The sequence below is a fragment of the Engystomops pustulosus genome, chromosome 6 (genome assembly GCF_040894005.1).
Source record: "Engystomops pustulosus chromosome 6, aEngPut4.maternal, whole genome shotgun sequence".
NCBI lineage: Eukaryota > Metazoa > Chordata > Amphibia > Anura > Leptodactylidae > Engystomops > Engystomops pustulosus.
Window position 1 is genome coordinate 4,091,799 of NC_092416.1, and position 14,780 is coordinate 4,106,578.

A 14,780-nucleotide genomic window follows, 5' to 3' on the forward strand; every position below is an offset into this window, starting at 1 on the left:
ATTGTGGGCAACTGATTAGCTTGTACCCAGCTTTCCCAGGATTTTGAACTAGCTAAGCAGTTCTTGTCCTCCACATCTGTTACATGATCTACCATCAGAAGCCTGGACAGTGAAATGAGATAATAGAGGCTGGTACCCAGCTTTCCCAGGCTCCTCAAAAGGCTAGGAAGAAACACTTAGAGGGCCGTATAAGCTTGCCCAGGCTTCTGAACCCCTCCATTATCGACCAATCAGGAGTCTGGAGACACCAGATATGCACTGGGTTCATCTTAGATGGTACCCAGCTTTCTCAGACTCCTGATCAGGAGCTTTGCCCTATTCATCTTTATCAGAACACATGTAGTGTCCAGGAGTCTGGAAAGTTAAGGGTATCACAGTAATTAGTACCCAACTTTTCCAGTCTTCTGCAATAGATAAAACTCCATCTACTCTGTTTGGTAATCTACCGTTCAGGTGTCTGAAAAGTTGGGTGAGAATCCCGACATCAGCTGCACTGGGTGCACTGAGTTGCATGAGCAACTATTCCGGATTCTGGAAAGCGGAGTGCGAAATCAGATACAACGTGCCCAGCTTTCTGACACTGTTCTATGGGCTGCCATTCAGGAGTCTAAAAAGCTGGGTAAGACACCTAAGCATCATATTAGCTGTAACCCAGAAACAGATATGGATGAATAGGGAAAAGCGGCTTCATACAGTCAGTTCTGGGAGGAGTTCCCCTTTAAGGGCGCAGAGTGATGCTTGGGCCCCCCGCGCGCTCCACATTTCACACCATCAGATTCCTGGAATCAAATGTTATAATCAACCCGGAAAAATCCATACGGAACAATAACTCCACAACGTGGCGACTGCCTGAAAGCAAATCCATGGCTGAATGATGTCCTGCAGAACCGGCGCCCGGGAAAGCTCCGTCACCAGACCTCCCGGGGCGCAAAGGGTTAACTTGTGACGCCCAAACACTGCGCCCATCTCTGCCCCCAACACAAGGGAACCGGGGAACCCAAATATTCAGTAAAACATCATAGACACGCAGATACCCCCAACCCTCCCACCGGGGGGCGCCCTAAGGAGTCATAGGGGCAGTGACATATGGATATATGGCCTATAGTTATTCCACCAGGTATTCACAAGCACATGCACCCCGGGCTCAGCCGAGCATGCATGTGTACAGAATGGAGAGACGGCTCCTGGGCCCCTCTATCCCCCCCCAACTCAGGGCCCCTCCAAGTATCAGTCCCCCCCACACCTCACAGGGGCCCCTCCAGGTATCAGTCACCCCCCCACCTCACAGGGGCCCCTCCAGGTATCAGTCTACCCCCCCCCCCCACCGGGGCCCCTCCAGGTACATAAGCCGATGCCTGATGTCAGTGATTCCATAATGATGTGACGCCCTGTAGTGTCACCCACTCCCCACACAACGCCCCCATTCTGCAGAGGTCTCCATTGTGTCCTGGGGACACGCACCCTTTGTCCTCTCCACGTGTGACACATCGCCGGGTCTGTGCGGCACCACAGTGCAGTATTATGTGCTAACCCCCGAGATACCTGCAGGAAAATACACACTGCAAAGATTACACACACCGGCAAGACAGGTTCTACTGTGACCTCAGGCCTAGAATGTGGGAGGATGATCTGCCGAGGAGTTAATAAAAGTTATCTGCTACTAATCAGCGGGTGTGACCCTAAAGACTGCAGCCAGTGTTATGTATTATCCCTGGAGAGATGTGTAATCAGACCTCACACTGCTGTGCTCTGTGCTCTCTGCAGCCAGTGTTATGTATTATCCCTGGAGAGATGTGTAATCAGACCTCACACTGCTGTGCTCTGTGCTCTCTGCAGCCAGTGCTATGTATTATCCCTGGAGAGATGTGTAATCAGACCTCACACTGCTGTGCTCTGTGCTCTCTGCAGCCAGTGTTATGTATTGTCCCTGGAGAGATGTGTAATCAGACCTCACACTGCTGTGCTCTGTGCTCTCTGCAGCCAGTGTTATGTATTGTCCCTGGAGAGATGTGTAATCAGACCTCACACTGCTGTGCTCTGTGCTCTCTGCAGCCAGTGTTATGTACTGTCCCTGGAGAGATGTGTAATCAGACCTCACACTGCTGTGCTCTGTGCTCTCTGCAGGAAGTGTTATGTATTGTCCCTGGAGAGATGTGTAATCAGACCTCACACTGCTGTGCTCTGTGCTCTCTGCAGCCAGTGTTATGTACTGTCCCTGGAGAGATGTGTAATCAGACCTCACACTACTGTGCTCTGTGCTCCCTGCAGCCAGTGTTATGTATTGTCCCTGGAGAGAGGTGTAATCAGACCTCACACTGCTGTGCTCTGTGCTCTCTGCAGCCAGTGTTATGTATTGTTCCTGGAGAGATGTGTAATCAGACCTCACACTGCTGTGTTCTGTGCTCTCTGCAGCCAGTGTTATGTATTGTTCCTGGAGAGATGTGTAATCAGACCTCACACTGCTGTGCTCTGTGCTCTGTGCAGCCAGTGTTATGTATTGTCCCTGGAGAGATGTGTAATCAGACCTCACACTGCTGTGCTCTGTGCTCTCTGCAGCCAGTGTTATGTATTGTCCCTGGAGAGATGTGTAATCAGACCTCACACTGCTGTGCTCTGTGCTCTCTGCAGCCAGTGTTATGTATTGTCCCTGGAGAGATGTGTAATCAGACCTCACACTGCTGTGCTCTGTGCTCTCTGCAGCCAGTGTTATGTACTGTCCCTGGAGAGATGTGTAATCAGACCTCACACTGCTGTGCTCTGTGCTCTCTGCAGCCAGTGCTATGTATTATCCCTGGAGAGATGTGTAATCAGACCTCACACTGCTGTGCTCTGTGCTCTCTGCAACCAGTGTTATGTATTATCCCTGGAGAGATGTGTAATCAGACCTCACACTGCTGTGCTCTGTGCTCTCTGCAGCCAGTGTTATGTACTGTCCCTGGAGAGAAGTGTAATCAGACCTTTGTGGCCACCTATAGGGTTGTGCTGCAATTCCAGAAACAGCCTGTGGACAGGAGTGGCGCTACTGAGCAGGTCACAAACCTTGCCTCTAATATACTGAATACATAGGATTTGGGAAGGATTCAGGAGACTACAACTCCCAGCAAACCCTTCTGGTCAGTGACTAATTCCCGAGCCTCTTGTTACAGGAAATATTGGGAAAAGGCGGAAGGGCCGGAGCAGGAGCCCGGAGATTGCCACCAGCCAATGGCGTCCGCTCAGCCGTCAATCCCCATGTTTGCAATTAGGATTCCGCAGAAATCTGGCTACAAAGTGTCGGCTCTGCACTGATATTCCGCTCGTGTGTCCGGGGGACAGAACTCATCCCGGATTCCATGGACGAGCTCTCCTCCTCCTGCACATCGCTGGATGTGTCCTGGGGGAAATCTCCGGAAAACAGGGGCGGCCTCTCACTGTCCCCGCTAATCAGAATCATGTCGAGACCCCACCGCCGGCCCAACGCAGCTCCTCCGGGGTAACCCGAACCCTGCCGCATAGTGATGGGCAATGTGCTGGGGGGGTGCAGGCATGGAAGGGGTTAATGTCCAGGTTTTGCAATTTTTGGTAGCCGAAGGGTTAAAAGTGGACAAACCAGTCCAAAATGTGAACTGGACCCCATGCAGAGAAGAGGAGCTACAGCCAGTGCTACATGTGCTCACACTGCTGGGCTCTGTGCGCTCTGTGTCAGGTATTGCCCCTGCGGAGATGTGTGATCCCACCGCTGTGTGTGCTGTAAGGGGCAGCAGGACTGCAATATATGAATTCATATTCCAGGATTGCAGCTTCTCCAAGTTCAATGTGTGTGTGGTGGGGCTAGAGGTGGCCACAGAGCCGGGGATGCGGGTGGCCACAGAGCCGGGGATGCGGGTGGCCACAGAGCCGGGGATGCGGGTGGCCACAGAGCCGGGGATGCGGGTGGCCACAGAGCCGGGGATGCGGGTGGCCACAGAGCCGGGGCTGCGGGTGGCCACAGAGCCGGGGATGCGGGTGGCCACAGAGCCGGGGATGCGGGTGGCCACAGAGCCGGGGATGCGGGTGGCCACAGAGCCGGGGATGCGGGAGGCCACAGAGCCGGGGATGCGGGAGGCCACAGAGCCGGGGATGCGGGTGGCCACAGAGCCGGGGATGCGGGTGGCCACAGAGCCGGGGATGCGGGTGGCCACAGAGCCGGGGATGCGGGTGGCCACAGAGCCGGGGATGCGGGTGGCCACAGAGCCGGGGATGCGGGTGGCCACAGAGCCGGGGATGCGGGTGGCCACAGAGCCGGGGATACGGGTGGCCACAGAGCCGGGGATACGGGTGGCCACAGAGCCGGGGATACGGGTGGCCACAGAGCCGGGGATAGGGGTGGCCACAGAGCCGGGGATACGGGTGGCCACAGAGCCGGGGATACGGGTGGCCACAGAGCCGTCACTTTTGGACTCTACTATGACATTGCAGCAGCAGAACAATAACCCCCATCCTCCGCCCCGGTTCCCATTAATCTGATGTAATTGTTCCCGTCACTCCGAGCTCCCGGGATCTAAGTGAATATTTATTGATCCGGACTAATTAAAATGCAAAATCAGGATTTTCTAATCAAATTCCAGAGCCATTTGGTGATGAGGAGGTGGCGCCCCCTGTGTGCACCAGGCGGTATGGAGAGCCGCGGGGGTCTGGTACAAAGCTGGGGGACCCCCAACTATCACAAGGCGGGGGCCCGGAATCTGCAATTATCCAAGGGAGTGTCCTCACACTGCTGTGCTCTTAGCGCTCTGCATTGAGCTGCTCCATAGCCTCCGACCTCTGCTCTAACTAATAGCTGTAACATGCCACTGCCTGATTACCACGGCAGCCACGAAGCAGAAGAAGATAACCTATAGAATCTAAATGCAGAGAGCACAGAGCACAGCAGTGTGAGGTCTGATTACACATCTGTTCAGGGACAATACATAACACTGGCTGCAGAGAGCACAGAGCACAGCAGTGTGAGGTCTGATTACACATCTCTCCAGGGACATTACATAACACTGGCTGCAGAGAGCACAGAGCACAGCAGTGTGAGGTCTGATTACACATCTCTCCAGGGACAATACATAACACTGGCTGCAGAGAGCACAGAGCACAGCAGTGTGAGGTCTGATTACACATCTCTCCAGGGACAATACATAACACTGGCTGCAGAGAGCACAGAGCACAGCAGTGTGAGGTCTGATTACACATCTCTCCAGGGAGAATATCATACAGGGGTCTGGCATAGATTGGGGTGCATTAGGAGCAGGTGATCAGTGGATGGGGGATCCCTCCCCCTCATCACCTCCTATTGGGTGTCAGGCATCCTCCTTGGAGCTGCGGAGAGGGGATATATTAGAAGGTGTGCGGGGGATCAGGAAACATCCGGGAGGGGTACAAGTGTTCTCCAAAATCTGGAGCGCCTATCACCGGGCTGGTGGGGGAGGGGATGCTGCAGCGCAGGGGATGAAGGGCGGCCAGGCTCAAGGTGACATCTCACATAGACAGCAGTGCAGCAGGGGGTACAGGATGCACAGCAGCCCACAGGGGGTACAGGGTGCACAGGTACAGCACAGGGGGTACAGGGTGCACAGGTACAGCACAGGGGGTACAGGGTGCACAGGCACAGCACAGGGGGTACAGGGTGCACAGGCACAGCACAGGGGGTACAGGGTGCACAGGCACAGCACAGGGGGTACAGGGTGCACAGGCACAGCACAGGGGGTACAGGGTGCACAGGCACAGCACAGGGGGTGCAGGGTGCACAGGCACAGCACAGGGGGTGCAGGGTGCACAGGCACAGCACAGGGGGTGCAGGGTGCACAGGCACAGCACAGGGGGTGCAGGGTGCACAGGCACAGCACAGGGGGTGCAGGGTGCACAGGCACAGCACAGGGGGTGCAGGGTGCACAGGCACAGCACAGGCGGTGCAGGGTGCACAGGCACAGCACAGGCGGTGCAGGGTGCACAGGCACAGCACAGGCGGTGCAGGGTGCACAGGCACAGCACAGGCGGTGCAGGGTGCACAGGCACAGCACAGGCGGTGCAGGGTGCACAGGCACAGCACAGGGGGTGCAGGGTGCACAGGCACAGCACAGGGGGTGCAGGGTGCACAGGCACAGCACAGGGGGTGCAGGGTGCACAGGCACAGCACAGGGGGTGCAGGGTGCACAGGCACAGCACAGGGGGTGCAGGGTGCACAGGCACAGCACAGGGGGTGCAGGGTGCACAGGCACAGCACAGGGGGTGCAGGGTGCACAGGCACAGCACAGGGGGTGCAGGGTGCACAGGCACAGCACAGGGGGTGCACAGGCACAGCACAGGGGGTGCAGGGTGCACAGGGGGTGCAGGGTGCACAGGCACAGCACAGGGGGTGCAGGGTGCACAGGCACAGCACAGGGGGTGCAGGGTGCACAGGCACAGCACAGGGGGTGCAGGGTGCACAGGCACAGCACAGGGGGTGCAGGGTGCACAGGCACAGCACAGGGGGTGCAGGGTGCACAGGCACAGCACAGGGGGTGCAGGGTGCACAGGCACAGCACAGGGGGTGCAGGGTGCACAGGCACAGCACAGGGGGTGCAGGGTGCACAGGCACAGCACAGGGGGTGCAGGGTGCACAGGCACAGCACAGGGGGTGCAGGGTGCACAGGCACAGCACAGGGGGTGCAGGGTGCACAGGCACAGCACAGGGGGTGCAGGGTGCACAGGGGGTGCAGGGTGCACAGGCACAGCACAGGGGGTGCAGGGTGCACAGGCACAGCACAGGGGGTGCAGGGTGCACAGGCACAGCACAGGGGGTGCAGGGTGCACAGGCACAGCACAGGGGGTGCAGGGTGCACAGGCACAGCACAGGGGGTGCAGGGTGCACAGGCACAGCACAGGGGGTGCAGGGTGCACAGGCACAGCACAGGGGGTGCAGGGTGCACAGGCACAGCGCAGGGGGTGCAGGGTGCACAGGCACAGCGCAGGGGGTGCAGGGTGCACAGGCACAGCACAGGGGGTGCAGGGTGCACAGGCACAGCACAGGGGGTGCAGGGTGCACAGGCACAGCACAGGGGGTGCAGGGTGCACAGCACCACACAAGGGGCACAGGGTGCACAGGCCCAAGCACAGCAGTACACAGGGTGCACAGGCCCAGGCACAGCAGTACATGGGGGGTAACAGGCCCAGGCACAGCAGTACACAGGGTGCAACAGGCCCAGGCACAGCAGTACACAGGGTGCAACAGGCCCAGGCACAGCAGTACACAGGGTGCACAGGCCCAGGCACAGCAGTACACAGGGTGCACAGGCCCAGGCACAGCAGTACACAGGGTGCGCAGGCCCAGGCACAGCAGTACACAGGCCCAGGCACAGCAGTACACAGGGTGCACAGGCCCAGGCACAGCAGTACACAGGGTGCACAGGCCCAGGCACAGCAGTACACAGGGTGCACAGGCCCAGGCACAGCAGTACACAGGGTGCACAGGCCCAGGCACAGCAGTACACAGGGTGCACAGGCCCAGGCACAGCAGTACACAGGGTGCACAGGCCCAGGCACAGCAGTACACAGGGTGCACAGGCCCAGGCACAGCAGTACACAGGGTGCACAGGCCCAGGCACAGCAGTACACAGGGTGCACAGGCCCAGGCACAGCAGTACACAGGGTGCACAGGCCCAGGCACAGCAGTACACAGGGTGCACAGGCCCAGGCACAGCAGTGCACAGGCCCAGGCACAGCAGTACACAGGGTGCACAGGCCCAGGCACAGCAGTGCACAGGCCCAGGCACAGCAGTACACAGGGTGCACAGGCCCAGACACAGATCACATGAGGAAATTATGCAAGAGAAGACAAGGAGAGAAACCAGGGAGCTCCAGCCGCACACAGCAATGCATCAGGTCTGTACACTACAACTCCCAACAGATACAAACCTCTGGTCCAGTCACCTACACTGAGGACATGACATCGGTGAGAGACCCTGAGCTCAGCTAGAACCTCATATTACAGGGATCTTTGCAGCCTATGGAACAAGACAAGACAGGACCCTCCAGTGTCATGTAAGGTCCCTGGAGAGAAGTGTCATCAGACCTTTGTGTATGTGCTTAGTAGCAGCAGCACTGTGATATGGATTTATACTCCAGGATTGTGCTGTTGGCACATCCTCACACTGCTGTGCCCTAAGGATTGTCCAGTGAGCTGCTCCATAGTCCCTACCCTCATCCCTACAGAAGCAGAACAGAGGACTTAAACAGCTCTTACTCCGAACAAAGGGGGAATGTTAAGCAGATGAATGCACAGAGCACAGCAGTGTGAGGACAACACTCCAGTTCCATAGGAGAAGCTACAATCCTGGAATGTTACACATCTCTCCAGTTACAATACACAACACACGCTGCATCTGTAAGGTCAAACCCGCTGATGGTTTCCCTTTAAACCCTCATGTTGCAGCACATGAGGTTTGTTGCTGTGCAGAGCAATTCCACACATGTAGCAGAGCTGGAGCGGGGCAGGCGTATGGTTCTGCGGAGGTTGTGGTGACCCGGACTCTGGAGCCAGTTCAGTTATTGATTTGAAGAAATGTAATTTCTCTGGAGGCATCTGCTGACCATGATAAGACGTCCAGGGCTCCGGATGTGCGAGGAGGAGAAGAACCTGCACACAGAAGAGCGCTCGCATGCATAAACCCTGCGCCGACAAGTCATGGCACAACCTTCCTGAAAAGCTTTGATTCACTAACGTCAGCCGAGTCAAACGTCACCAAATGTGGGGAGCAGAGAAGATAGAAGATGTAGGCAGATGGATACTGGAGACATAAGGAGCAGGAAGGGGGGGCAATTGGCAACCCAAGACTTAGGCTCTTGTGAGTCACGGCAGAGCTGCTACCAATAGGGTAGGTCCATCATAAGTAGCGATTTGTGGCAGAGCAAAATTTATCAGTTTCAGATTTTGAGTTAGGGCCTTTCAGATCATCTACAGGCCAACAGCCACCCATCTTCTAAAGACCAAAGAGCCACCCGTCAATCATCTCCGGACCAAAGAGCCACCCGTCAATCATCTCCGGACCAAAGAGCCACCCGTCAATCATCTCCGGACCAAAGAGCCACCCGTCAATCATCTCCGGACCAAAGAGCCACCCGTCAATCATCTCCGGACCAAAGAGCCACCCGTCAATCATCTCCGGACCAAAGAGCCACCCGTCAATCATCTCCGGACCAAAGAGCCACCCTTCAATCATCTCCGGACCAAAGAGCCACCCATCAATCATCTCCGGACCAAAGAGCCACCCATCAATCATCTCCGGACCAAAGAGCCACCCATCAATCATCTCCGGACCAAAGAGCCACCCATCATCTCCAGACCAAAGAGCCACCCATCATCTCCAGACCAAAGAGCCACCCATCATCTCCAGACCAAAGAGCCACCCATCATCCCCAGACCAAAGAGCCACCCATCATCCCCAGACCAAAGAGCCACCAATCAACTCCAGACCAAAGAGCCACCCATCATCTCCAGACCAAAGAGCCACCGATCATCTAGCGTCCTCGGACTATGTATAAAGTCCATCATAAACGGATATCAGTACATTTGTATCTGTTTGGCAAATTTGATTCCATCTACACCAGACATTTCTCTGTTCCCTTAGACCGGCCCTCGCCCCCCTGTGCCCCAGTTACCTCCGCACCAATGTGTCCTTGTAATTATAGCGATATAATTGGCGGTATCTCTGCTTTCGGAGCAGAGAGCTGGTAATGTGCAATCTCTCCTCATTTGCCGGAGGGTCCTGGAAGCCGCGGCACCGGATTCTGCATTAAACAAAAGCCTTTGAAGTCTACGAACTGAACAATGTGTAATTGCTGGGTACAAGGTAAGTGCCGCTTGTTGATATGATGAAGGCGGTTTTACATCGGGACGAAACACATTTGGAAATCATTGGCGGATATGCTCCAAAAAATGGGATCTGATCCCTTGGCAGCACTGAAAGGGTCCTCCATATGGTCACCATTGGGTAACGGACAATCACAGCTCAACATGAGCAGAAGGTGGATTTCAAAAAGTTGTCGTGGGCTCGGGAACCGAACTCAGGGTGGTCTACAAGATCCCCAACATCTGCACCCACTATATTGTCCTCAGGAGATCATCCATCTGTGGTCCTGCTGCCGCTGCATTTGGTTCCTTGACCAACCAAGTCACCACGGACCCTCAGGTTCACCATAGAGCAAGCACAAAAGATCGTTACAAAAATAACCATGAAAATCCTGTGCCCACAAGTCTCTGGTGCATCTACAGCTCCTCATGGGTGGGGCCTACTAGTAGATGATAAGCCACACCCCTTAGGTTTCCTTTCATTATTTCAGAATCTTTCACGATTTTTATGTAACAAATGGGTTAAATAGGGGAAGACGTATCATGTGACCGCACAGATCCTCCGACAAACCGAGGGGCTCAGTAATATCCAGACTTAAAGCAACAGCCCCCCTTTAATTTCCTTGATCCTCCTGCGGAGACGCCGGGTCCCGGGGCCAGGAGACAACATCTGCCAGGGATCATGCTAATAAATCCTTTAATCGGAATCTTCTGCTCACATTTCACATATTACCATAAACCTTACTTGTAATTTTATTAGAAGGCAACGCAAGGGCAAGACTGCATCTTAACATTCTCATTAGACGAGACGAGGAAACATCCCCCCCACGGCAGAGCGGCCGCAGCAGGAGAACGAGGGGGAAGCGGGAGAACGAGGGGGGGGGGGGAGCAGGAGAACGAGGGGGGGGGGAGCAGGAGAACAAGGGGGGGGGGGAGCAGGAGAACAAGGGGGGGGGGAGCAGGAGAACAAGGGGGGGGGAGCAGGAGAACAAGGGGGGGGGGGGGGAGCAGGAGAACGAGGGGGGAGCAGGAGAGAAAAGGACATTTCTGAAAGGTGTTGCAGGGCATGCTGGGAATTCACTATGCTAATAACCCAACACCGAAAACACTACAGCAGAGTATAACATGGAAGAAGTGGTGGAAGTCCAGCCAAAGAATTATCCTCCAGGATTGTAGCTTCTCCTTGCACAATAGGGCTGTGTCCTCACACTGCTGTGCTCTGTGCTCTCTGCCTTGAGATGCTCTAGTCCTGGGGATTGTCCTGCTCAGCACCTTCTGCATTTAGTAAACAATGTAGGAGGCTTCTGCTTTAATACTACAGCAATCTTTCAGGATGGAAGGGAGGGGCGCAGAGCACAGCAGTGTGAGGACCCCCCCCCCCCCCCAGGTGATGGGATTTATGAGGAGGTTAAAAATCTGCTCCATCGTCTCCTAGAAAGAAGAAAAACCTGCACAGAGTGTGTGATACTCATCCATTACATGGACTGCAGTCCTGGTACACACTGGAATCACCAGGGGGCAGGACCCCCACCCTGTACACAGCCTATCCCCTGCAGGACCCCCCACCCCGTACACAGCCTATCCCCTGCAGGACCCCCACCCCGTACACAGCCTATCCCCTGCAGGACCCCCACCCCGTACACAGAGCCTGCATGTGAACCCTATGGCAGCATTAGATACATGGTGGATACAGTATTGTGATACTCCGTCTTCTGGGGGTCTGTGGGAGAGAAGTGGATGAACCAGAAGGGCAGGAATGGGATGGGAGAAGAGAATGGCCAGAGGGAAAGTCCAGGGACCTGGCAGGAGCTGGATTATCAGATTTTCTGGATTATTGGGATTGTAGATGGTTCCTCCGGCAGTGTACGCAGCTCCAGCGCCGGCTCATGTCCGGATCTCCTCGCTGCATTATTTGAATTCTGGAGACGTTACCTTACACCTCGGGTCACGTGACGTCAGCAACACTGGTCACATGATCAAAGCTGAAACATATTTTGTCATGTAGAATGGCCGCCATCACTGCTAACCTGAGCGAGACAAACGGCACTGTACAGCATGGAGGATGTGCATGAGGAGGTTCTGCAGCAGCTGAACTGTGTATTGTGTTGTTTGCAGCTGAGGTGTGTATTATGAGGTTCTGCAGCAGCTGAGGTGTGTATGCTGAGGTTCTGCAGCAGCTGAGGTGTGTATGCTGAGGTTCTGCAGCAGCTGAGGTGTGTATGCTGAGGTTCTGCAGCAGTTGATGTGTGTATTGTGATGTTCTGCAGCAGCTGAGGTGTGTATTATGAGGTTCTGCAGCAGCTGAGGTGTGTATGCTGAGGTTTTTCAACAGCTGCAGTGTGTATCATGAGGTTCTGCAGCAGCTGAGGTGTGTATTATGAGGTTCTGCAGCAGCTGAGGTGTGTATGTGGAGGTTCTGCAGCAGCAGCGGTGTGTATTACCAGGTTCTGCAGCAGCTGAGGTGTGCATTATGAGGTTCTGCAGCAGCTGAGGTGTGTAGCCTATTCAGTGGTCTCAGCAGTTACACAGACGCCTCTCCTGACTCTCGCACTGCTATGAGCCTCGTGTTGGAGGCAGATATAAGATTTTGCAGGACTTTCCTAGAGGCCGGGAGCCGCCTCCTGTCCTGGATGAGTGCAGACCTCGTCCCTGTGCCTCCTCCACTACACCCGTATAGCAGAGCTGTGTGTGCAGACATCCAGTCCCTGTAACCTGACAAGGTCCCTGCGGTTTCTGGAGGAGCCCAGGACCTGACAGGGACCACACTGCCCCCTACTGAGAGGTCAGAGGAGGCGGCTCCGGCTGTAACCACAGGGGCAAATCATCAGTGACATAAACAGGACACTGCGCTCAGCCATGACAGACCACCGGGGCCCCCTGATAGATGGGGCCGAGCAGAGACCCCCCCCCCCCCCCGGGGGAGGCAGCGACCCGGCCAGTAACCAGGAGGAACTATCCAGGAAAAGACACAAAAACAGGGGCCAAAAAATACTACAAATTACACCAAAATATACGAAATCATAAATCATTTATATATAAAATAATAGAATTAGAGAAATATCAAATCCAAACAACAATGAAACATAAATAGAACTGAAATATATAAATAAAAATATTTATAATAAAAACACAAAATATAAATAATCCCATGAAATAAAAACCTAAAAAGTTCTGCGACTGCAGCAAAGAGAAAAGGCTGCAAATAACATTTGGGTAAAATATTTGAAATATTTTATAGATTTGTTTTAACCCCTCAGGGCAAGGACTTTCATCCGATACAATGTTTTTGTTATGAGATTTAACCCTTTGCTGTATTACACTCTCCTGTGATGTTTTGGAGAGGGGGGGGGGGGGACGTTCTTCCTAAAATCCAGAAGTACAATGACCCCTTACTACCGAGAAGCGGCCGCGCTATAGAGCAGGGGGACTACAAGTCTCAGCACGGAGCGGCGGTGTGATCTATGGGAAGGTCAGAGGTCGGGCTCCCCGGGTCATAAATCTCTGCGGGTTCTCTGCAGTCCTCGGAGTGACACATCCCGCACCCCGGGTACCAGCGCCAGCCGCCTCCATGGACAATGCGGACAATTGGGTGGAATCTCTCCTGCTGGCGACAAGGGCACCGAGCGCCGGCGTTAACCCCTTCCTCCCTGCAGCATCAATCACACAATCCCTGACGGAGGAGATGGGGAAGGGGGGGGGGGATTGATAGAAGAACAAAACCACGGAGGAGGATGGAGGAAGGGTCCGGCGCTCCGAGGATGATTCTGCCCTTTAAACACACGTCTCTTTGTTACCATCGTCTGCAGCGAGCGAGCGACCGCCGCGATGTCCTATGCGTTACCATCCACAGACCTCAGCGCAGACGCGACCACCTCCGGCATTAACCCCTCGCCTGCCGCCCCTTCACCTGGGCAGGTGAGCCCCGACCCACCCGCCACGGCCGCTGTCATGCATGGAAAACACGGGACGTGACACATACATGGGCTTTAACCCATTCACCGCCAATGCAGATGTCAGCCGCAACACGTTCAGCCAATCCCCCCCCAATAGAGGCAGCAGGAATGAGCACCTACCTGTCCCTGCGGTGCTGAGCAGGACAATCCCCAGGACAATGCAGCCGTGTAATAGTGAGAGTCCAGGAGCCATGGTGTACAAGTGCCTGGCTATGCGCCGTCTTCTCTCTGCCTCCCTCTGCACCTGCCCTGCCACTAATGCATGCTAATGAGATGCAAAGGCAGGGGAGGAGCCCCCGGGAGACCGGCCTATAGCAGAGGGAGCTGAGGCTGCTCTATGCAGAGGGGGAGGCGACTGTTTACTAGTCCCATGCGGGTGTCAGGGGGGAGGGCAGGGGCTTTAACCCCTTGTGCACATACGAGCAAAGAGATTGTGATGGGAGGAAGAAGACAAGTGGCCAGGAGGAAACAAGTTACAATGTAACAAATAACATGACACGAATTACAGAAAGTTACATTGTAACAAATACATCACAGGAAATACAGACAGTTACAATGTAACAAAACCTCAGCATCTAAGAGATGAAAACTTCACACCCAGGACGTACAGAAAAGTTACATTGAAACAAAATCTCAGCTATGAAAAGACAGGAGGAAACTTAAGACACTTTGCATTTCTATAGAAAACAAAGAGAAAGTTTCCGGATATTTTGTGTTTATCCCAGAAACAAAGAAAAAAGCTACAAAATTATTATAAAAGATGAAAGAAAATCTTGTGTCACTTGGGTCTGAGGGGCCGGGGCGGAAGCAAGTGCTGGGGGCCCTGGAGATGATGGGGGGCCCCACACAGAAATACCCGATGTGCCCCTGCCCCGCGTCGTGTCCTGCCGTGTCATGTGCAGTCGTATTGGCGCAGTGACCGGGCGTCTGGGGGGGTAACAGGATACGATATTGGGGGAAATCAGACGGAGGTAACAATCAGTATCTATGGAGAC

At 54.8% G+C, this 14,780-nt stretch overlaps 1 protein-coding gene across 1 annotated transcript in view; it reads right to left on the bottom strand.

Moving 5' to 3' along the window:
- The window catches only part of LOC140065253 (cell adhesion molecule 4-like), a 235,166-nt gene extending 221,103 nt beyond the window's left edge, over positions 1–14,063 (bottom strand). Inside the window, exon 1 of the mRNA XM_072112851.1 lies at positions 13,906–14,063. Coding sequence (XP_071968952.1) covers positions 13,906–13,978 — 73 coding nt within the window. The 5' untranslated portion in view covers positions 13,979–14,063. The remainder of the gene's footprint in view (positions 1–13,905) is intronic.
- Between the last annotated feature and the right edge of the window lie 717 nt (positions 14,064–14,780).